The sequence below is a fragment of the Carassius auratus genome, chromosome 3 (assembly GCF_003368295.1).
Source record: "Carassius auratus strain Wakin chromosome 3, ASM336829v1, whole genome shotgun sequence".
Taxonomy (NCBI): Eukaryota; Metazoa; Chordata; class Actinopteri; order Cypriniformes; family Cyprinidae; genus Carassius; species Carassius auratus.
The window spans coordinates 11935778-11958346 of NC_039245.1; the positions used below are offsets into that span (position 1 = coordinate 11935778).

The 22569-nt window shown below is 38.1% G+C and overlaps 1 protein-coding gene across 7 annotated transcripts in view; it reads right to left on the reverse strand.

Annotated features, from left to right (window-relative positions):
- Window positions 1–21583, reverse strand: part of LOC113048151 (microtubule-associated protein tau-like) — a 33531-nt gene extending 11948 nt beyond the window's left edge. For 3 of the 7 annotated variants that reach the window (XM_026209772.1, XM_026209728.1, XM_026209782.1), the window contains exons 1-3: window positions 21476–21583; window positions 8098–8283; window positions 1199–2380 (exon numbers count right to left, since the gene is read on the reverse strand). In XM_026209772.1, the coding sequence (XP_026065557.1) occupies window positions 1199–2380; window positions 8098–8266 (1351 nt within the window). In that variant the 5' untranslated portion in view covers window positions 8267–8283; window positions 21476–21583. Of the gene's footprint in view, window positions 1–1198; window positions 2381–8097; window positions 8284–14781; window positions 14817–20219; window positions 20300–20846; window positions 20951–21475 lie in introns of those variants that run through there. The other 4 variants (XM_026209761.1, XM_026209747.1, XM_026209738.1 and 1 more) reach the window with 4 other exon arrangements.
- Window positions 21584–22569: the final 986 nt, after the last annotated feature.

The window sequence follows — 22569 nt, forward strand, 5'->3', positions numbered from 1 at the left end:
ATCTGTCCTAGCTCTTCTTGGTGGATTCATAACTAATGAATCCAGTTCACACAACAAATGAAAAGTAAATGATAACAAAATGTAAACTTTAGGCAAACTGTACTTTTACAAGGACCTTTTTTTTTTGCCATAATTTGACTTGTGCTCAACCTGGTTTTATTATTACAAAATGCAAAAAATGTAAAATGTTTTAACCTTGTACAGGAAAAAAAAAAACTGTAGATTTCCTTTGCCGAAGATAACAGCAGTGCTTGGAAGGCGAATAACGAATAAGTTTTATGTTTTCTATCTGTGTAAATAAAATGCACCATCAGAACTGTCATTGCTGGTGTCATTACACTGAAGTGCATCTTATTTTGGTTTTGCACAACAAGAATCAACACATAACTTAACACTTTCACAGTTGCTCTAGATGATTAAATATATACAGTAAGAGAAGACCAGTTGGAGAATTCTCTTATGTACATTTTTTTTTTTAAAAATTTTGTTGGTTTATTTCCCAGCCTGCAAAGACAGAATGATTCAGAAAGTTGCCTTGCAAGCACCAAACTTAGTTTGCTAAATTGCTGAGCTACAAAAGATTGCCTTGAGTTTGTTTGAATTTTAATAATTAGTGAGTGAGCTTGTCTGGTCTTTTTGTAGAAGATGTCTGCACAGCTTTGGAAGACATTTAGAGGGCCTTTGTCTTGAACCCAGCAGCAATTGATGACCTTTTCCTTTCAGCATGTGTTAAAGTCAACCTCATCTGCAAGGGCCTTTGGGTCCACTTGGTTGTGTTTAATACAATAGACATCTGGGAAAGGGGTGGACCCGTAAAGGTAAAGCACAGTTCTGTGAGTGATACATTCAATATTCATGCACAGGTGACATGCAACAGAGAGGGGCAGGTGAAAACTGTGCCAGCGGTAACAGTCAATCAATGCACAGAGTTAGTCACAGACACAAGCGAAATTAACACTGACTACACACAGAGAAGGAAGTAGAAGAGATAGACACACCGTGCACAAAGGATCTAGAGAGAGAGATTTTGTGGCTACAAGCAGAACCGTTTCTTCAACAGAACACACTCTTATCGTAGTGTGCGCTTTTCAGAAAGGGTGCTGCATAGTCCTACTGATCTACGTTAAAAAGAAGAGAAGGGAAGGAGAAATAAAGAAGATCTGTGAGGGGTTTGGAGGAACAGAATGGAAAAACAGACCTTTGGATGGGACACTTGATTTTCTGGCCGGAGCAGCATCTTTAGAGGGAGATTTCTGAAGTTTGGGAGCAGATATAGGGGAAGGAGTAGCAGCAACTGAAGCAACGGGTTTCTTAGTTTTTTTGGCTGGAGATTCTTTGACAGGAGTTTCTTTGCTTGGTGCTTTTGTGGGCATTACTTGGGCGCTGGGCTTAACGGCATCCTTAGCTTTGGTGGCAACAGGTTCGGGTGTGTCAACTGGCTGGACCTTCTCTGTATCAATGTGGTCACCATCGCTCGTCTCCAAAAATGTATCCCGCTTGATCTCTTTTGCTTCTTCAGGTTCTCTATGTTCCTCTGCCTTAGGCTCCATCTTGGGTGCAGCAACTTCTTGGGAAGACAGAAGAACAGTGGTCACCTCCTCTTCTTGGTCAGGTTCTGGTACCTCTACTTCCTCTTCTTCCTCCTGAGCATCTGTTTGGAAGTCTGTTAGAGATGATTCCTCTTGGGTACGGTCGGCAGCAGCACTGAGAGAAAGAGGTGATCCCGGATCTGCCCTGCAGGAGTTGGGGCTCTTGATTTCTGGTGGTGTTTTGTCAGAGCTGCATTCCCAGCCCACCGGACCACCCTGATGAGGATCCTGAGGTTCTGTGTAGTCAAACGAAAGGCCACGTTTTTTAGCTTCCTCTGGGGTCATGCGAAGATGAGTAGGGGTTTCATGTTCGTCATGAATGATGTCGTCTTTCTGGGTTGACAAGTCTGGGGTGTTAGAAACTCCAGTTTCTTCCTCTTCTTCTTCACTAACTACTTTGTCCTCTTCCTCATCCTCTTTTATGTTGATAGCACATTTGGAAGCATCTTCCACACCAGGAGAAAAAATTCTGTCAGACTTCTCAATTTCATTTTCTTCTTTCTCCTCCTCCTCAGATCCACTTGCACTATGATGGTCGCTCATCTTTTCTGAGGGACTCTTCTTCACCTGGCTTTCAAAACCTGTGATCCCTGAACTCAAATCATCAGCCAGAGTGGTCGGTAGTGGATGTGGAGACACTGGAGACTCTCTTGAGCTGACAGAGCTCTCCTTTTTCCCATTCTCTTGCTCTCCCTCCCCATCCACTGATGCCACACTGCTCCGGCCATTCTTGGGCGGGCTGCCGGGTGTTAACTCTTCTGATGACATGGAAGGCAGAATAATGGGAACAGCTACAGACAACACTGCAGAATTAGCAACACTCAACCTCTCCACAGTTAACATTAGAAGGAAAAAAGGAAAAGGAATCAAGGAACTGAAAGGAACTAAATGCACAGAACCACGTAAGGGGCTCAAACACAACACAAAATACAAGTTCTGTTTTCAAGTCAAGTTAAACAGTCCAAAAATCTGTTTTTACACACAATACTTTTAGTTAAAGACACTTTTACTAAATGTATGCTTTGTAATCTAAAATAGCAAGCAGTACACTACATACTTTTAAAGAAAACTACAGTGGCAATGGGTTATGGGATCAATGCTTACAAAAGTGACTCACTCATTCAATCACAACAAAAAAAATCTAAACCATAAATAACTGTATCAACTGGCCAATCAGACATCAACATCTCTGTGAGCTTCAGTGTGTAAAGCATTGATGACTGGTAGCAAAATAACCAGTGAAGCAATGAATTGGTGCATTGTCTGTTTGCAAGTATAATTTAATGAAAGTATAGAACCTTCTGGATCTGAGCAGTGTGTTTCACATTGTGCTGTGAATGGATTTGAAGGATTTTTTTATTCATTCAATTAAAGTTTTAATTATAAGCCTTGTTATTCTAAATACTTTAATTCTTAGATACAGTGGTGCAAGATATAGCCAATATAAACATATTTAATTAAAAAGAATATAGAAGTGGTTCCCATTAAGATCTCTTATTTGATTTTTGCATGTATGAGCAAGCAATGAAATGAGATTGTGGTTGTATATGAGCCCAGGTTTGTTTAGATGTAAATCCCCTGAATTTTTACATTGCAGGGGGATAAGGGGGTGGTGAACCCACCATACCTTCTCCAGCTCATACTGTCCCATCAGAACAGTCAAAGTTGTGTGATCACATGGAAGCAAGTCAAAAGATCGGATGAGATACAGAGAACATTAACATCATAACATCAGCTTTGGAATTCCTTTGCCCAGTTCAGTAGGTGAACTCATCTTATTAATAGTAATTTTGCTAATACAATGTATTGTCAAGATGCTGATTTTATGTCATTGATGGGTGTCAGATAAGCACACTGCTTATCAACATATAGATTTTTTAATAACCTTCCACTATAGCTTTAAAATAAAATGGGTTTCTCATATAAAATGAATGGAGAAATTCTACGTTGTGAATGACTTCATAGACATTTCATCTCTCTGGCAGTCCATAACAAGAAAGGAGCTTGAATGTAAAGTGAACTTAGTAGTCATTAAAGTTGCAGACCCATGTCAGCCGTACTGCAAGCAATCAGCAACATGTTCATTAACATGAAATATTCAGCTGATGGCAAATGGTAGTCTAATACATTTACATCACTTCCAACATCATAGAACAGCATACAATATGTGTAACACTATCTTAATGCCTATGTCTCAACTAGACTGCTAATTCTCTGACAAGATCAGTGAGTTTGTGGTTCTGGGAAGTAAATTATAAATGAAGCTTTTGTGAGGTAATTATACTGTATGATCTATGTGATGAGAGAAGGTGGTCTTACTGTGTTTTGAGTGTGTGAGAGATTATTGATATTATTATTATATTTTAATGCAAATATAATCATTTGTCCAATTATTGTACACTATAAATTTTAATTGAAAGTCAAATAGTGCGAAGAAAATGTGAAGGCTTCTGTAGTGTGACGTAAAGCTCTCTGATTTCTCTTTTTTATATTCATGCAAGTGTAAATATTTTTGGCTGTTGCAAGTTTTGGTATTTGACAATAAGGCATTTCAGCATTTCAATAAAGCAACAGAAATATATTAACACTGCAATATTCTATAATAATAATAATAATAAGAGCTGTTATTAACTCTTTTGATTTAATCTTAGCAATAATTATTCAAATATTATTTTATTATTATTATAGCCTATATGCCCGGGTCACGGCACCAGACAGGTACATCTATCTAAGCCATTAGCAATGCTAGTGCTTATTTCATTTACTCACTTACTGATTCACCATGTAAAATACCAAATGGATGCTCTGGGCACTATTATTTAATGTAGTACTCACCCTGCCCAGAACTTACATTATTATCTTACATTATTATGCAAAAGGAGTGGACTTGCCTAATAGCTCTATGACAAGTATCGAGTTCTGAGCTTTTCCTGTCCTTAGATCCTTTAAAGAGATAGTTATGTTGCTCAGGAACACTACTTTCCTTTTGCTACTCCATTTTGCAACCTTGAAGGCATGCAATTAGCTTTCAGTGATTTTTTTCAGTGCTGCTTTAAATAAGCATATCACAGCATCAGCGAAAAACAGTTTCTTAAAAGCTTCAAAGAAGATGGCAAGGTCACTCCTGAGAGGTTCCAGGCTTGTTGCTGGTCCAAAAAAGTCTATGTAATTTTCACTGTTAACAATGAAATAGATTTTTTAAATTGAAAAAACTATTATGAACACACAATGCAGGCAGGACGAAATGTCTTATAGAAGCTATTCTTAAAGTGATAGTTCACTTTCAAATTAAATTTTGATGTTTTAGCTTACCTCAAGGGCATCCAAGATGTAGGTGTCTTTGTTTCCGCAGTAGTTCCCATTTTGATATTTTTAGGTCAAACCGTTCTTGTCTGTGACTCAAATAACGGAGGTCTATGGTCACCACCTCAAAGAGCATGCACAGAGGAGTCCAAATTAAACAATTCCCCGTCGTAAGTACACATTGATGGCCTAAGACTCGAAACGAGCAGTTTGTGTACGAAAACGAACAGTTTTATATCATCTTTACCTCTTGTACACAACCACGTCCAACTGTTCTGAGGGCGCACGTGCTTCCTGTTGTGTGACGTGTGCACGGGCTCTGGCTTAGTCTGCGCATGGAAAGTGCCAGAGTGATCACTCTTGCATGCAAGTCACTCATTGTTTACTGTTTACCACACGAAAGGCCACCAATCTGCACTGTCTGAAATATAATACAGTAATTGTAATTAATTAATTTCTTTATAATGTACCCTATAATCGTTGCGATTATAATAAAAATACAACACATTACTCACTCTATTGACAGCGAGCCATTGGATCCCTCTGGCATTGGACGTCGCCTCCAGTTTATACGAGGCAAACAAAACACAACGTGCAAAACGCTGCATCTCAATAGCGGAGAAAACTCAGGATCTTCAGTCAGGCAGGTGTGTGATGTGATACTGTCAATGTCCTCGTCTTGTAGTTGTTCCATTCATGACAACAAATGCTCTCCACTTCTGTTGGCATCTCACAACACTTGCCACCACCACCAATTTTGAAGAGATCTCTGTCTCTCTGAGGCTTGAAGACGTGCTGCTGAATACTTGATCTATGTATTCTGGTTCAAATAAATATGGTTGTGAAATTTTTTTTTTACGTTGTCTGTTGATATATTGAAATAGTCTTCCATTGCAATTTCCTGTACGTCTAAATATGTTTAGATCTTCACAGTGAAAGGTAACACTTCCAAAATCTCTGTGTAAACCATAGACAGTAAGTGTAAACAATGAGTGACATACACGTGCCAGAGATCACTTCCGGCGTTTTCCGCGAGCACGCACAAACGTTACACGACAACAGGAAGCACGTGCGCCCTCAGATCAGTTGGACGTGGTTGTGTACAAGAAGTAAAAACAATATAAATACTGTTCGTTTTCTTACACAAACTGCTCGTTTAGTGTCTTAGGTCATCAATGTGTACTTACGATGGGGAATTGTTTAATTGGGACTTCTCTGTGGATGCTCTTTGAGGTGGTGACCATAGACCTCCATAGTCCAAGAAGAAGACAAGAACGGTTTGACCTAAAAATAACAAAATGGGAAATACTGCGGAAACAAAGACACCTACATCTTGGATGCCCTTGAGGTAAGCTAAAACATCAAAATTTAATTTGAAAGTGAACCATCCCTTTAACTGAACATCATTTTCCAAACGTTGAAGACATCCCTCGTCCAAAATCTGTAGGATAAGGATTTTTTTTAGTTATAGCAAATACTTTTACAAAGCAAGTCCTTGCATAACTAGGAAAATACATTTTCTACATAGCAATTTCCAAAAATTTTCCATGCGGTTTTATTCATTTCTCTGACTTTCCCAGACTTGTAAATTGTGTAGTTTTTTTCCTTTTGTGTCCCAGGTTTTCCACTGACAACAGGAAACCTTTGGTGGGGATGCCTTAAAGGGATAGTTCACCCAAATAGCAAAATTATGTCATTAATAACTTACCCTCATGTTGTTCCAAACCCGTAAGACCTCTGTTTATCTTTGGAACAAAGATAAACAGTTTAAGTGGTTCACGTCTCCAATACGCATTAATCCACAAATGATTTAAGCTGTTAACTTTTTTAATGTGGCTGACACTCCTTCAAAAACAAACCAATATCCCGGAGTAATTCATTTACTCAAACAGTACACTGACTGAACTGCTGTGAAGAGAGAACTGAAGATGAACACTGAACCAAACAGAGCGTCTGAACCAAACTGTTTTTTTTTGGTCATTGATTCTGAACTGATTCTGTGCTAGTGTTACCGAAGGCTTGAATCAAGGGCAATCAACGCCAATGACGCCATTATGTCGAGCGCAAAAGAACCGGTGAACCATTTTCTTCAACCGGTTTATTGAATCAAACTGTCCGAAAGAAGTACTGGTGATACGAAAACTGATGCAACCGGTTCTTGACTCGTGAACAAGTCTATGTTTTGTTCATTATCTGGCTCGGCTCAGTGTTCATCTTGAGTTCTCTCTTCACAGCAGTTCAGTCAGTGTACTGTTTGAGTAAATGAATTACTCTGGTATATTGGTTTGTTTTAACTCAGTCAGCCGCATTAAAAAAGTTTTAAGACAGCTTATATCATTTATGGATTAATGCCTATTGGAGATGCGAACTGTTTCAAACGATTCAGTTCGATTTGGTGAACTGGTTCAAAAAGATCAGATTACATCAAAATGATTAGTTCGCGAACCGGATATCACTAAACTGCTTTGTTTTGAACTCTCTCAACAGACACGGAAGAGAAGAAAATGCTGAAAGTAATAGTTTTTGCTCTTTTTGGACCAAAATGTATTTTCGATGCTTCAAAAAATTCTAACTGACCCTCTGATGTCACATGGACTACTTTGATGATGTTTTTCTTACCTTTTTGGACATGGACCCTAAACGTTCACACAGCTTCAATGGACTCTTAAACTGTAATATCTTAAACTGTGTTCCAAAGATAAATGGAGGTCTTACGGGTTTGGGTAAGTTGTAAGTAATTAAGTAATTAATTAGGGTAAGTTATTAATGACATAATTTTGCAATTTGGGTGAACTAACCCTTTAATGTAAGGGTTTGTGTAACACATTGTCATAAGACCCACAATCACTGTGTAAACCTCTAATCTCTCTGAGGGTGGAAATTCTGATTGTCATCTCCATTGTCCTTCAACACATGGAAAATAAGGCCCAACAAATATATTCAACAAGACATTTTACCATTGACCTGAATGAATATCTTCACAGACATCTGAAACCAACACATGGCTGAGTGGTGTCACTGTCAGAATGTGTCAGGTTTCCCAATATTAGACGAGACATTAGCAAAAAAAAAACACACACACACACACTGCCATGAGTATCACTCAGCTCTTCTGTGCTTTGTGGGGAAAAGGGGGTTTTCAGCCTTACATTTTTTTCCCTCTTTTTATTACAGTGCCTACATTTTTCCCCTCTTTTATACAGACCTTTCACTGGCCCATCATCCATTCCCATATGTGCTGCTCTCCCATTCTTAATGTCTTGTTGATGGCTGTCATCGATGGTCATGTTGCCTACACCAGATGCAATGTTGTTCCCAAGAGAGTGCTGAGAGTCACCCATCTGTCCAGAATTCATGTGGTCCTGATGGTCCATTTTGAGATGATTTCAGTCTGTAGAGTTAAAACAGAAAACAATTATCAGGGATTTAACGTGGCAATGTGGCTCATAAGTCCTGCAGGTAGAAGGTACCAGAACCTTTCATCAAGTGGATAGAGCAGGACGAGATATTATATGAAGGTATGGGGAAGTTGTGGCCTAGTGGTTAGGGAGTTTGACTCCTAAGCCTAGGGTTGTGGGTCGAGTCTCAGGCCGCCGACTTAGGTGCCTGTCAAACGGTTCATGGAATTCTTCAAACAATAAATGAAGGAATGAGAGCTTTTCTTTTTATTTCATTTTCAAGTGCAGAGTGCTCACAGGTGGAAAAAATAGCAAAAGTTACATATGGAAAAATCCAACTTCAAAAAAAAAAAAAAAAAAAAAACCTTGGTTCAGGTATAACAATGCTTTAATCAGAGTGCTTCTCATTAGCTACTACACTCACTGCACCAGTCCAGGACTCCCTGACTGCTTCATTACGTGAGTATTTATTATACACATGGTTTCAACCATTTCTCAGAAGCTGTCATACTTGGCTGTATGTCAAGTCACTTTTCACTTTAAATGATGGACTGATGGCACAGAGATGCTGAGAGAAAGCCATATCCTGTTCTTTTACTTATGGCCGCTGATGTGCTGTATGTGTCTGTGTGCGCTTACTGTTACAACTAAGAATGTGGTTTTCCTTTTAGCAGTTCTCTTTTATACTTTGTACAAAGATTGAACCAAATTTATGTAGTCCCAACAGAGCTATTAGTTAATCCACACTTGTGAACACTCTCATCCTTCACCACACAGAATGCCTATAAACATGAATCCAATTAGTGTCGAAATGGATTAGATGGCTCACATGCACCTTCGTCACATCCCATTCCTTCCTTTTTGTCGACAACCCACGTGTATGTTATCGGACACCCAAATGTTTCTCCTGTGCTCTGAGTCCCACACAGCAAGGTCATCTGGATGTGTGGGTCATAATGAAAACCAAGTTGTTTTCGACAAGAATTGCTGTGGAGCTGAAAATAATGCCATAGCTGCAGGGATGGGTTTACATTTTCAATTACATCATCCTCAAAGTCAGCAGTGACCAGCAGGGTAGAAGCCAAAATGGCCTTCAAAAGGCATAGTTCCAAAAATGAAAACTTGGGTCTTCATTTCTAACCCGTATGACTGGAGTCACTGGACCAATTCATGGTTCTTTTGTACCTTGGAAGCCACCATTTATATTAATTGCATGGCAAAGAATATGGAAAACAGTCATTCAATTGTCACCTTTCATTTTCCACAAAGGCATATGGGTTTTGGAATGACATTCATATTTTCGGTGAATGATTTCCTTATGCTTTGTACTTGAAGGTGTATTGTCCCTGGGAACCAATGATTGCACAAGTGTGCTAAGCATTGGGAAGCATCGTTCTCCAATTTCCCCAGGGACAATCTGCCACCTTCCTAAAAAACTTTCCCCTGAGGCAGCAGTGGTGCAAATTCAAGCCTGATTCCCACAGGACCCTTATGCATTATTCAGAGTGTGCTGTGATATCAGTAAACAGAGCTTAAAAACCATCTGCAACCACAGTCAGTAGAGAACTAGATGAGCAGTGAAAACCTCCACTATATTATTAGGGACTGGTGTATTTCCCATAAATGTTTGTTGGAAAATACAAACTGGGGAGCAACATCTAAAATGCACAAAAAAAGAGGATAGCCTTGCTGCTGGTCCTCAGCAGATGGTGCATTTAGGATGCTGGTCCTCTGCACGGTATGCTGGTGTCCCCATCAGCCCATAATCCATCCCTTCCAAACCAAGAAACTCTTGGACAAAATCAACTCCCAGTCTTCTCATTCAAGAAACCATTTCACTTTCATGTCCCAATAGAGAAAAAAGCTTGATTGAAATGTTATTTTCAAGATGATTTATGAGTTCAGTGGTGTCAGATTACATTAATATCTCCAAATGCCATTGGTTCCTACATAGTTACACATGATTTTTATGACTTACATTTTTTCTGTTCCTCCCTCAAAGATGAAATATAGCACACATAGGGACTTTTTATGTACAGTTCTAGGTTACTGTTTGATTATTTTTTGGGTTTTATAGTTTTGGTTACAACTTTTCTTTTAACCAGTTTAAACAGCAAGTCAATCAATCAGCTTCACTTTCAATGTCATGATGGTCAAAAATAAGTTTTGCTGGCAAAAAAACATGGCTATGTTGGTTCACTAGCTAGAATATCAACAAATGGGCACTAACTAGCATAAACTAGCCTGAGGAAGCACAAGCTGGTTTGGAAAGAACTTGTTTACTTGGCGTGTGATTCCATGTTTGCTAGAAGCCTTTGAATGCATGGACAGGGGAGGCATGTCAATTTCACTTGATCTTGTCCATAGGCAACTGCCTGGATTGTGGAAGCAGGCACCAGATGGGGCTCAAGAATAAGAGGGATTGATGACATCAACCAGTCTGTAAGCAGAGCAAGACATTACATACAAATGACTGCAAAGACAATCCTTTCCTTTCTGCGCAATAGCATGCACAATAAATAACCAGAAATTTGTAAGAGAGTAAACAGTTCAATTTGAGATGTCATATAGTTTTTTTTTTCTTTTATTTAAAAAAGCATTTTCTTTTGAATTTGTGTTTTGTGTTCATGCCGTTTGGTCTCTGGCTGGAAGTCAGATTTACAACAGCAGCTGGTGCACTTGACCAGAAAGATTGTCATCCCTCCTTGGCAGTGCAGTTAGAATGTCAGTGCCCCTTTAAGAAGCCTACGCCTTTCTGCCTGACGATGGATGTCTCTCTTGTCTTTTCATGGTTAAGGGCTTGGCACGGAGCAGAAAGGGCAATGCTGGATTTATGAAGGGTAGACTTGGAAATGCGAAGGGCTCTTGAAAGACAACGCAGAGCAACATGTGGCCGATATGGCTAAGGGGTAGCCCTGACTGAAGTGGGCAGGGGTGAGATGGAGAATTGTAATGTGAGTTGGCCAGCAGCCAGGGACGGGCAACTCTCACCTCATCAATATTCAGGACACATTACCTCAGAAAGCACGAGAGAATGAGAGAGCAAAAAAGAGGGTGAAAGGGAAATGGAGACTGGGAGAAAGATGAAGGGGGTGGGGGCCTGAAAAGGAAAGAGGTGTGTGGTACACTAATGTAACAGAACAGCTCAATAATACGGATGGCATGCTAGTCTGGGGTCAGTGTCTGGGTGTTTTGTGTCCTTTGACACAAATGTCTATTGCTTTATTTGGACTGTACTGCATTGTCACTTTGACTTACATTTAAACATTATTTGCATGTATTTTTATGCCTTGTAAACTTAATTATTTGGTTTACAATGGCGTATTGAGATTTACTTTGGGCTGGGGGGGTTTTTCAGATTTTATCGATTAAATCAAATGTTTTGCCACATTTCTGGCCACATTTGTCATGTTTTTTTTTTTTTTTTTTTTTTTTTTTTTTTATACATTGAGGAATCATGTCTTTGAAAAGAAATATTACCAAATATTAACAGTAAACAGTTAACAGTAAAGAGAAAAGAATGATCCAATCAAGTGTGACAGGCTTTGTGAAGAACAATAAGGAGAATATCTCACTAGGAGTCATTCACACAGAATGCACTTTTGTGTTGACAAAGATGTGACGCGGTCAATGGAATAGAAAAAAAAGCAGGAAGATAGGAGTCAAACTTGAGCAACTTGAGCACCGTGTTTGTAGAATGCTTTTTCATATATCAGACGCTGCAAAAGACATGAGCGTAGTGAAACTCATTCATGTTTACATGGAAAAGCAGAAATCAAATAAAAACCTGTAAAGAACTACTTCTGTATGTATGAAATGTCATAATGCATCGTGGTGACAGGCTGAAAGCTGCTGTTCATTGTTTTTACAGAACATTCATAGTTAATATTCTACTTGTGTTAAACCTTCAGTCATTTTGAATTTAAATTACCTTGGCATTTGAGAATGTTTTTTAAGCATTTTACTTGTATTTTTTCTGAACATATGTATAAGGCAAGTTTGTGCAAGATGTAGTTGTAGTTTATGCATCTTTTTGCAAAGATATTTAACAAGTCATTTGTTTAACATTTACAGCATGATGACAACTTCTTTATTTTATTTTTTTTAATTTCTTTAACTAGAGGGTTAATAAAAAGTTATTTGAATCATGTTGAAGTTACAAACCAAAACCAAGTTGTTTTCGACAAGAATTGCTGTGGAGCTGAAAATAACCCCAAAGCTGCAGGGATGGGTTTACATTTGTCAATTAGGTCAGTGACCAGCAGGGTAGAAGCCAAAATGGCCTTCAAAAGGCATAGTTCCTACATTTTCAAGTTGATTAGTTAAAGTGTGGGGAACTCGTGGCCTAATGGTTAGAGAGTTGGACTCCCAATCGAAGGGTTGTGAGTTCGAGTCTCGGGCCGGCAGTAATTGTAGGTGGGGTGAGTGCATGTACAGTTCTCTCTCCACCTTCAATACCACGACTTCGGTGCCCTTGAGCAAGGCATCAAACCCCCAACTGCTCCCCGGGCGCTGAAGCATAAATGGCTGTCCACTGCTCCGGGTGTGTGTTCACAGTGTGTGTGTGTGTGTGTTCACTGCTCTGTGTGTGTGCACTTTGGATGGATTAAATGCAGAGCACGAATTCTGAGTATGGGTCACCATACTTGGCTGAATGTCACGTCACATATATAAAAATCAAGAATCAGTCAAATGTTCTGAAAAATTTAGAATTATTATTATGCCAGTCCTAGCATCACCAAGAATCTAACTGAACTGTAAAAAAAAAAAAAAAAATCTAATCCATTTCTATTGCTTTTTTCTGCAAAATCCAGGAATAATTATGATGCTTCTTTTATCATATTAACTGAAAAGATAATTAAGAGATTATCAATTTTTCAAAATAATTGTTAGTTTTCCTATTTGGAAATATGAATGGGTTGAAAATTATACATCAATCAGTAATGTTTTACACTGGATATCATCCTTATGTGTTTTAATCAGCAATGTGTATTATATATATTATTATTTATTACATTACATTAGTTATTAGTTTATTTTTGTTAGTATAGAAAATGAATGAAAAAAAATTATGACACATTTTATACACATTGCTAATTAAAATGCATAATTCGTGGCACTAGTGAAAATGTATTCAGTAAAAGAATTACTGAATTACTGGCCCAGATCAATCATAAAAAAATATAAAAAAAAGACAAAAATAAGCCTCATCGTTGAACCCTGCAATGGAGAACGAATGATGAGAAAGAAACCGAGAGAGACAGAGGGAATGTAAGAAGTTTTCTGAGCTGAAAGGACAAGAGCGAGTAGGCAGAATGGAGAGAGAAACAACAAAGACGAAACACGCAGGAGGAAAGAATTCAGCAAATGAGAAAAAGAGAGGGAGGAAGACAGACAAAGAGAGCACTTTGACTTTATCTCACAAGAGTGACAGACTCACACATACAGAGCATGCAACTGTATGATGGTATGATACAGAACATTTCTAGAGGGACTCTCACTGATTTTGCTGCAACAGTGCAACAGGCTGCCACCACATCTAAAGGACTGGGGCATCGTGGGTATTTTCACTCCACACAGCCCTGTCCTCTCTCATCAGATCACATGTTGGTTTGCCTGAGCACACTGAGCTAAATAATCCTGCAGCACAGCAGATATGAAAGGCTTCTTGAGGTTGTGCATGGCCAACTGACATGTATCCACGTAATCGTCATTAGTCTGACACGGCATATTTGCTGACCGTTTGATGACCTTTCCCATTTGGTATGCTCTAATCTAATTGGTTATAGAACCCTTAAAGGTATATGGTAATGAAAAAATATAGATGGAAGGAACAATAATATTTAAATGTGTTCTCTCACAAAAAAAAAAAAAAAGTTTCTTAGGGAAACGCAAACATAAGGCTTCTGCGATAACTGCAATATTTTAATATCGTGATACTGACAAGCAAACCATAGAATACGACAAGCAACTGCCACAACCGAGATGGTAACTTTTATAGGCTGTGCCCTTCTTGTTTTACACTTAAGCTGCATTCACGCCATGTCGTAATTACTGTGATTTTGAGATGACAACACTTGATGTTCTACTTGGAGCTGTTCACACCATTGCACTATCAATGCCAAAACATAGCACCTAATGAATCTGAGGTGATCAGGTGGTACAAGTTTTAGCTCTCAGAAAATTCCCAGTTTACAAGTTTGTTGTGATTCCGAGTTGTGCAAGGACATGATGCCTTTTACAAGTTGGTATCTCATAATCATGGTAATGATTATGATATGGCGTGGACACCATTAAAGCATGTGCATCGAAAGTTTAATAAGCTAACATCATGACAAAAATGTAAGAGAGTCATTTTTTTATTTTTTATTCTGGACCGAAACTGAATATTCTGGATGCACTATCCCTTACATCATTAAGACTGTGTGCCATTGTGATTTTTACATTCAGTAGATTTGCACTAAACAGACAATAACACACTCACTGATTACCTGCGTCTGTCCTTCTTCAGGTCCAGCTGTATATCCATGAAAAAAAAATAGTTTGCCATCGATTAAGATGAAAGCGATATATTTGTCATAGCATCCTTTCAGTGTTTAAGGTGATTTTCCTCGACTGGCATCAGCACTGTTCAATGCATTGAATCAATGGCATTGCTTTCTTTGAAGTGAAACATCAGCTTCAGCATTACCCAGGTAATTTTGCCAAAATTTTACTAGAATAAAATCTTTTTCAGCCTTTTTTTCTGAAGACCATCCCACCATTATTTAATCCATACTGTTTTTCCACATTGGTGGAATAATCAATATTATTCAAATCATATGATGTAATCAATTTTTTCATTATTAACACTATTTTAGATAAATCCGCACCTTATAGCATGTAAAAACTAAAGTGTTTGGTCACTACATGGCTGTCATTCGGTCTCTTACTGCCTAACTGCCAATTCTTAACCAGAATATGCTTTGATATGAATGAAACCTTTTGTCAGGGCCTTTTGTTTGTGCCCTTTCAAATCAAATAAGAATTGTTTTTCTTTTAAAGCTGTAAATGTTTGGTCAAGTTTATCACTGTTGTGTTCACTTATAATTAGATGCGATCGAATTTTCAATATGGAATGACACTGATCCAGTGATGCATGTTAAATGTGACGCTATGTAACCTGTCAGTAGTCCTAGTGTGGTGTAGATCATCCATTTTTCTGCTAAATTGACCTGACTTTTGCTTATTCAGTTGGAAAAATGACCATCTGTCAAACCCTGCACACCAGATACCAGGAGGTGTGGGGGGGTGTGAGCCACGACTTGATGACATGGCGATCTATAACCTCACGTTACCTCATATATGGCTCTTTCTGTAATTAGGGCTTATAAGTACGTCAGTACTTATGTAGATGTCGACAGAACCCAGTTGATACGATAAGAGGAGAATTCAATGGAGCGGTCATCTTCAATAAATATGAGCCAAACAATAAGCAGCAGAAAACCTGGTTAGTAAAATATGTGTACCCATAATGCTCTCAAAGACATTTCTTGCTTTTACGGTAACTAGAACAGTAAGTCAATATGGTGAATTCCGATACAAACACCCTCCTTTCACAATAAATTCACTTTTCGCTTGGTTAGTGGTTGGTTAGGGGTGAATCTTCACTGGTTTCATGATTCGATTACAATCATCATGTCAAAAATTCAAATGAATTCCTTATACTGATGCATCACAATGCGTCGCATCCTCAGTGTTAAATGTTACTGCAGATATGCATTTTATGTAAAATTTATAATGTATATTTTTATGAGAATTATACAAGCAGTTGTATAATTTTAATGCACTTTTTTAAATAATTGTAAATTCAAAATCGCTTCAAAACATATAAGCAAATATAAAGTAATAAATGGAAAAAGGACAATTACAAGTGATTGACAAAAAGTACTTTCAGTATCTATGAGTGCTTTAAGCATTCAAAAGTTTACAGCCAATCATATTTATGGGTTTTTCTTTTTTCCTCAGCATTTCCTGCTGTTTGATTATTACTGATTATTACATCATATACAGTGGGAGCTTTAATATGCTGCAATCACACGAATGCACAAAACTATTTCGACACAGCAGATGATTTGCCCAGTTCTGAAAACATAACAGAGTGCGTTTACGTCAATTTCGTATCATAAAAATATTCAGAGATGCAAGTGCCTTTAACCACAGCCGCGATTGAGTTTCAGGACAACAAACGCAAAGTGCATGTGAAAGTCTGTCAGTCATGAGTTTCCTGCAAATTCTGTGCAAGCCCACTGAGATTGTCTCTAGTCTACTAAACACACGTGCCATTCGCGGGAAAAAACCAAGCCCAGAATCTATTGCAGACACGATGCATCAGAGAATCAATATTTTCTCCCACCCCTATTGGTTGGTGTCTCAGAAGGTTCAAAATCCATTAAGTGTACTAGCATTTCAAGCACTAATGATCTTGATTTTTTTGGTCCATACAATCAAACTTAATAGGCTGGTTGGTTCCCCGTGTACTTCAAAATATCTTTTTGGGGATGAGTAGATTATGACAGAATTTTCATTTTAGGGTGGATTATGTCTTTAAAGTTAATCTTTAAAAACATTATAATACATAGCTAAAAATTGTAATTAAAAATGAATTGATCTTGTACATGTTGTGTAAAACTAACTTGTTATTATTTTATTGTTTTATTTATGTAGACAAAATTATATAGAAATGTAATATTGGTCATAATATACTGGTTATTGGCCATAACATGAAAATAATTATTGGCTTATTGGTTGCATATATTATGGAAGTAAATTTGGTTGCAAACTGCATTTAATGCTGACTTTTAATTACCCTGGTTATGTTAATGTTTAGTTATGTGTTGTTCAGAATATCTTGAGGAATCTGTTGGCCCTACATCGAAATATCTGTCACGTCCAGGTTAACAGACTGGAGGCTGATGAACTATGATTGTCTAGACTCTGGTCTAGAGATGGTAGCTCTTCCTTGAACAGGGCATATCTGAGCTTAATCCATCTACTATGCTGGCTCACTCTGAACTCAGTTCCATGTTGGGGTGGTCATTTCTTTGTGACTAAAATAAACTAGCTGGTTTATCATCTGTCCCATTTAACAGCACAGAGAGACACTCATCCCTTAGCTGCTCTGAGGGTTTAATTAACCGGACGGTCCTCTCCAGCTCAGCATTTCTCTTCACTAAATGTATGGGTCTCTCTCAGAGTTTTCAGACAGACCAATTACATAAGTGCTCTATGCACAGTTTAATCGAAGCGTCCAGGAGATGGTTCTGGAATGCCTCTGCAATAATGCAGCACCCAAATCAAGTTCACTCAAATGAAAACACTTCCTATGAGCAGCTCAGCATGAAATTGTTGGCTATTTTTTACAGTTTGTAGAAAGGTAATAATTGTGTGTGTGCTTTGGTTGTTGTCAAGTTGTTGTTAAAGGGTGGGCAAGACTGCTTGCTTCCCTTTCTGTGCACAGTTGGGTGCCTCTCTGCCTCTGACCTAGTTTTGTCCATCCCAGCTAGCAGTGCAGATTGCAGCATCACTTCAAAAGTGTGCATCTCCATCTCGTGTCTCCACCCTTCAGCACATCTCTTTATTCTCTCTCTCTGTCTGTCCCAGCAGAGCTCCAACACTGGCTCAGCAAGATCACTGAGGGCGATGCCTGCATTTGCCAAATGGATCACTGAGTTACTGAGAACTAGAATGGTCTGATTCTTGAGCAAATCAATTGATTCTTTGAATTTTCAACAATGATTTGTTCACAATTTGGACATCACTGTTCCATGAAAGCATCAAGGTGAGCTAGGGCAGAGACTTTCCATGAAAAATGACTAATTTATAAATAATTAAAAGTTGGTATGTTATATAAAAAATATATAATTACATTTTGAAGCAGAACTTGAATAGTATTTGCTTGTAAAACATACTCCAATAATCTTTGTTTTAGTTACAATTTCAGAAAATCATAACAGAGCTATTGTATGACTTCAGAACATCTGGAGGATAGTGTACAAGCCATGATTTTTTTATTTTTGGTCATTTTGGAGCTTCAGTTCATTCGGAATTCACTGTCTGTATATTTAACAAAAGGACAGAGATATTCTTCAGAGATGTACCTTTTGAGCTCCACAGAAGACAGAAATCATATAGGTTTGTAATCCTGAAGGTGAAGCCTCACATGATTTAGCAGATTTAAATAAAATCATGTTCCATTGTTTGTTTAGTTGATCTAACCCAGAGACGCAAACCTAAATCTAGACCCCTAGAACGAGACCCCCAGTCCAGACACCACAAGAGTACAATTTCACACCTCAACTGAACTGAATCTGAACCTACTGGCAGAGCAGTCAACGTGTTTATGCAGCTCACATGAAATAATGGTCATGCTACCAGACGAAGTTGCTGCTGATAACAGCACTTAGCATATGAAAATAAATATGAAGAGGAAAATGTCTGGTGATATACATCCACCACAGAATGTGTGCAGATGCAGATAGCTGTGAGGCACAGCCATCATAAACTATACCACTGGCTTCAGTATAGAGGATATAAGATGTAAAACAACATGAACTCAGCTTTTTGTGATCTCCAGCCGCTGCACACAGGAAGTTAGTCATCTGTTGCCATGGTGCATCAGGGAGTTCAGGACCGCAGTGCACACTGCATGGGATCTGGCCTACCAGACCAGAGAGACACTGTCTCACTGTCTTCAAGACTTGTTGAATCTGATTTGATGTATCTATCGTATCCCCAAACATTCCTGAGATATGATTGGGCGACAATGGTTCTTCTAATGAAATTAAATTGCACACATCCCCCTTGTGGAAACCCTCTGACAACATATAGTCTGAAACATGTGAGACTATTACTTCATACTGTAATGTAATTCATTGACAATATTGATTAAATGACTAATCAATATGACTTATTAATAAATGAACTAAGCTAAATTATGATTGCAGTCTTTATAAGAAGCAATGATCAGAAATATTTTTTTCCAAATGAAAAGAGAAATGCAGTTTGAAAGCAAGCCCATCCTCCCCTATTCTGAAGTTATAGCCTAAGTGACTAACAGTGAGAAACTGAAGCATCTGACAAGAGTAACACACTTCATTGCATGGTGTCTAAATGGAATCAGAATGTTCCATTGGTCTCCTTAATTGCCATGTTAATTGAATTATGCTAAGCATAACTGGACAGAAAGCACTCTGGTTCTGTCTGACAGTGGGATCTACTGTTAGAATAATATTTATTAAAAATAAGTCTTATTCAGGGGAAAAAGCATCCCCTCCGCCAAGACTTTTACTGAACTTTTATCTACGACCTGAGGAGCATTAAATTGAGTTCTGAAAAAAAAAAAAAAAAAAAAAAATATATATATATATATATATATATATATAATTTATTTATTTATTTATTTATTTCAGATATTTGATATTTGCACTCTGTTCAGCACATTAATAATACCCGCTCAATACGACAATTCACATTTTTCTAAAATCTAATAACATTGCCTCAAAATAAGGTGTTTAGTAAAATAAGTCCAGATATATGGGTTTATGATATGCACAGCAAGGCACTGACAAACACATATTACAGAACACCAACCGTTCCATATCGATGAAACGAACTTCTCCAACAGAAAGATCCACAACGCTCACTGCGACAAAGCCATGCTGAAATACCAACCGCAAATTTCATTTCGTGATCTTTAAATATTAGAAAAATGAAAGACTACAAACATTAGCGATACAAAGGCGCCAGTGCCGTTGGGCTGAAGGCAGGCGGCATGTTCGGCAGAGATGGGCGTGAGGGAGATGCAGACGTGCAGGTCCACCGTTACGTTCCGTTACAGTCAAGATTTTCGAATTTAGAATGTATATGTTCAAAAAGAATTTGTACTTACGAAGCGAACAATGGGCGAGGATGATGACAGTGTGGCCGAGCAACAGCCGTGATGAGAGAGAGAGAGAGAGAGAGAGAGAGAGAGGGAGGGGAGGGGAGCAAGGTGTGTCCGCAGCCTTGAAAATGCAGAATTAAACATCCTGAAAAACTAGTATTCTAATACAAAAAAATAAAAATAAAAACAGAGAAAAAACCCCAGCGAGTTTTATGTAGTTTAACGGTCAGATTACATATGAACTATAGCAATAAAAATGCAGGGAAACCTGTTAATGTTACGACTCAGGCTTGTTTCTTCTATTTCCCTTTAAGCTAATGAAAGTCTTTTTGTGCAATATCACATTAGAAAATGTTTTTTTTCATTCAATAGCCTGTTTTATTTGCAGAGCCGCCCAGACAAAAGCGCCATGTGGTGTTACAAAGGTCAGCATCTTCAATAAACTGAACACAGGAAAAAAGAAAAGAGGCTTCTTTCAAAAAGGCGTGAGCCTTAAACTCACGCTGAATCTACAGATAATGAGAACCTAAAGCGTTTTGTGTAATCATGGCAACAACAGCAACAAAAAACACACATGCAACATCAGCACCATTTTCAACCGAGAGCAAAACGTAATCTCGTAAATCTCCTTACACCGGAGGATCAGCGATCAGTCCGTTTATCGCTTACGGATCAGGTCCACGTGCAAAGCCACAAAATACCCGATTATCGATTTGTCATTCCTTATGCCCATAACAGAAATGGAAGGGGGGGGGGGGGGGGGGGGACTTAACAGCACGTTATGCTCCATCAGTCTCAATACTTCTAGGCTTTTCCACACTGGCAAACCGCGTGCACGTGAAGCATTGCCTGTATCTGCCTCGATATTTCATGACATCCCTGCATGTCATGAAAAATACAAAAGTAATGGAATGGGATGTTCTTTAAATGAAAATAAATGATTATTATACATATTGTGCATCCACGAAAATAACTCTCGGTAGATGCTTAAGTACGATGTATGTGCAGTTCTTCTTATCGATGCAGTCTCAGTGAAATTACATGATATTTTGTTTCTATTTTAGATGAATCTATAAAGAAAATCAGGGCCATTATGTCAGTCACACACCCAATAGTCGGTTCCACTAACATCCAAGGACCAATAAAAACACTGTTCGCAGAGGTAAAAACCGTGGTAAGGCTTAGGAGCATAGCTCATAGCTTGATTAATAATAAATCGCTGTTAAATTAAGTCTCTGAGTTTGTAAACCGGGTTGACTTACCTCTGTGGCACACGGAGTAATTTGTCTAACTGCAGCAGTCAGCCAGTGAACAAACCCTTCCAGTTCCTTCAGCGTCCTGCAGAGGGAGGATGGCGCTAGAGAGCAAGAGCAAGAATGATGTCAGGGTGAGCCCTGTGCCCAGTACTGTATATAAAACTGTCATTTGTATGATATTCATACACAACTAACCGAATGCTAGAATCGGGATCGCGCTGTTTATACTGTGTGAGAAAAACAACCTTAGAAAGCCTCTGAAAGTTCCCAGATCTCAGTTTGAAAATCCCTGCCATAATATAAGATTTTGTGTAAAACTTGCTGCTGAACAGTATTATTATAGTTTTTTAAAAAGAGTTACTTAGAATAAAATATGCATTAACAAATAAAATAAAATTGTAAAAAAAAAATACTACTACTACTACTAATAATAATAATAATAATACAATTTCATTTTTTTGAGAGAGCTAAAATAAAAAATAACCCCCCTCCCAAAATAAATTAATACATAAAATTTATAGAACTATGTAGACATAAAAAAATGTAAACATGCAAAGTTACCAAAAAAAAAAAAAAAAAAAAAAATCTTTCTTAAATTAAAGTGTAAATAATACCACTCAAAATGTTAACACAAATAAAGTATATTAATGATACTAAAATAACAATAGTTAACACTTTTAATGTAATGTAAAGGTGTCCAAACCAAATGATTGATAAAAGGCCCTGTCAATCTCAATCTTTTTTTCGTTGTGCTCCTCTGTTTCGCCGCTGCACAACCTGCTGCTGTTTTATAGCAAAAGATCCCAAATGCAAATTCTCCTCCTTCCTGTTGCTAAGCAAGTTATCTTGTATGAAAAAGAGTGACTCTGTTGATGCTATCAATATCCGTCTGTTCTTCAGGTATGTGAGATGGTCTTCTGAAAGCAAACAGAGTGCCTGGTTGATGTTGGGCGTAGGTGGGAGTTGCTCAGGAACTAACTCACATCTGAATGAGCAGGCATCTTTTACATTTGGTCTATGAGAGGACAGCTAACGACCTGATAATAGATGTTGCCCTGACTTGTCTTCCTGTGCTGGATTTTGAAACCTCTCTTCATTTC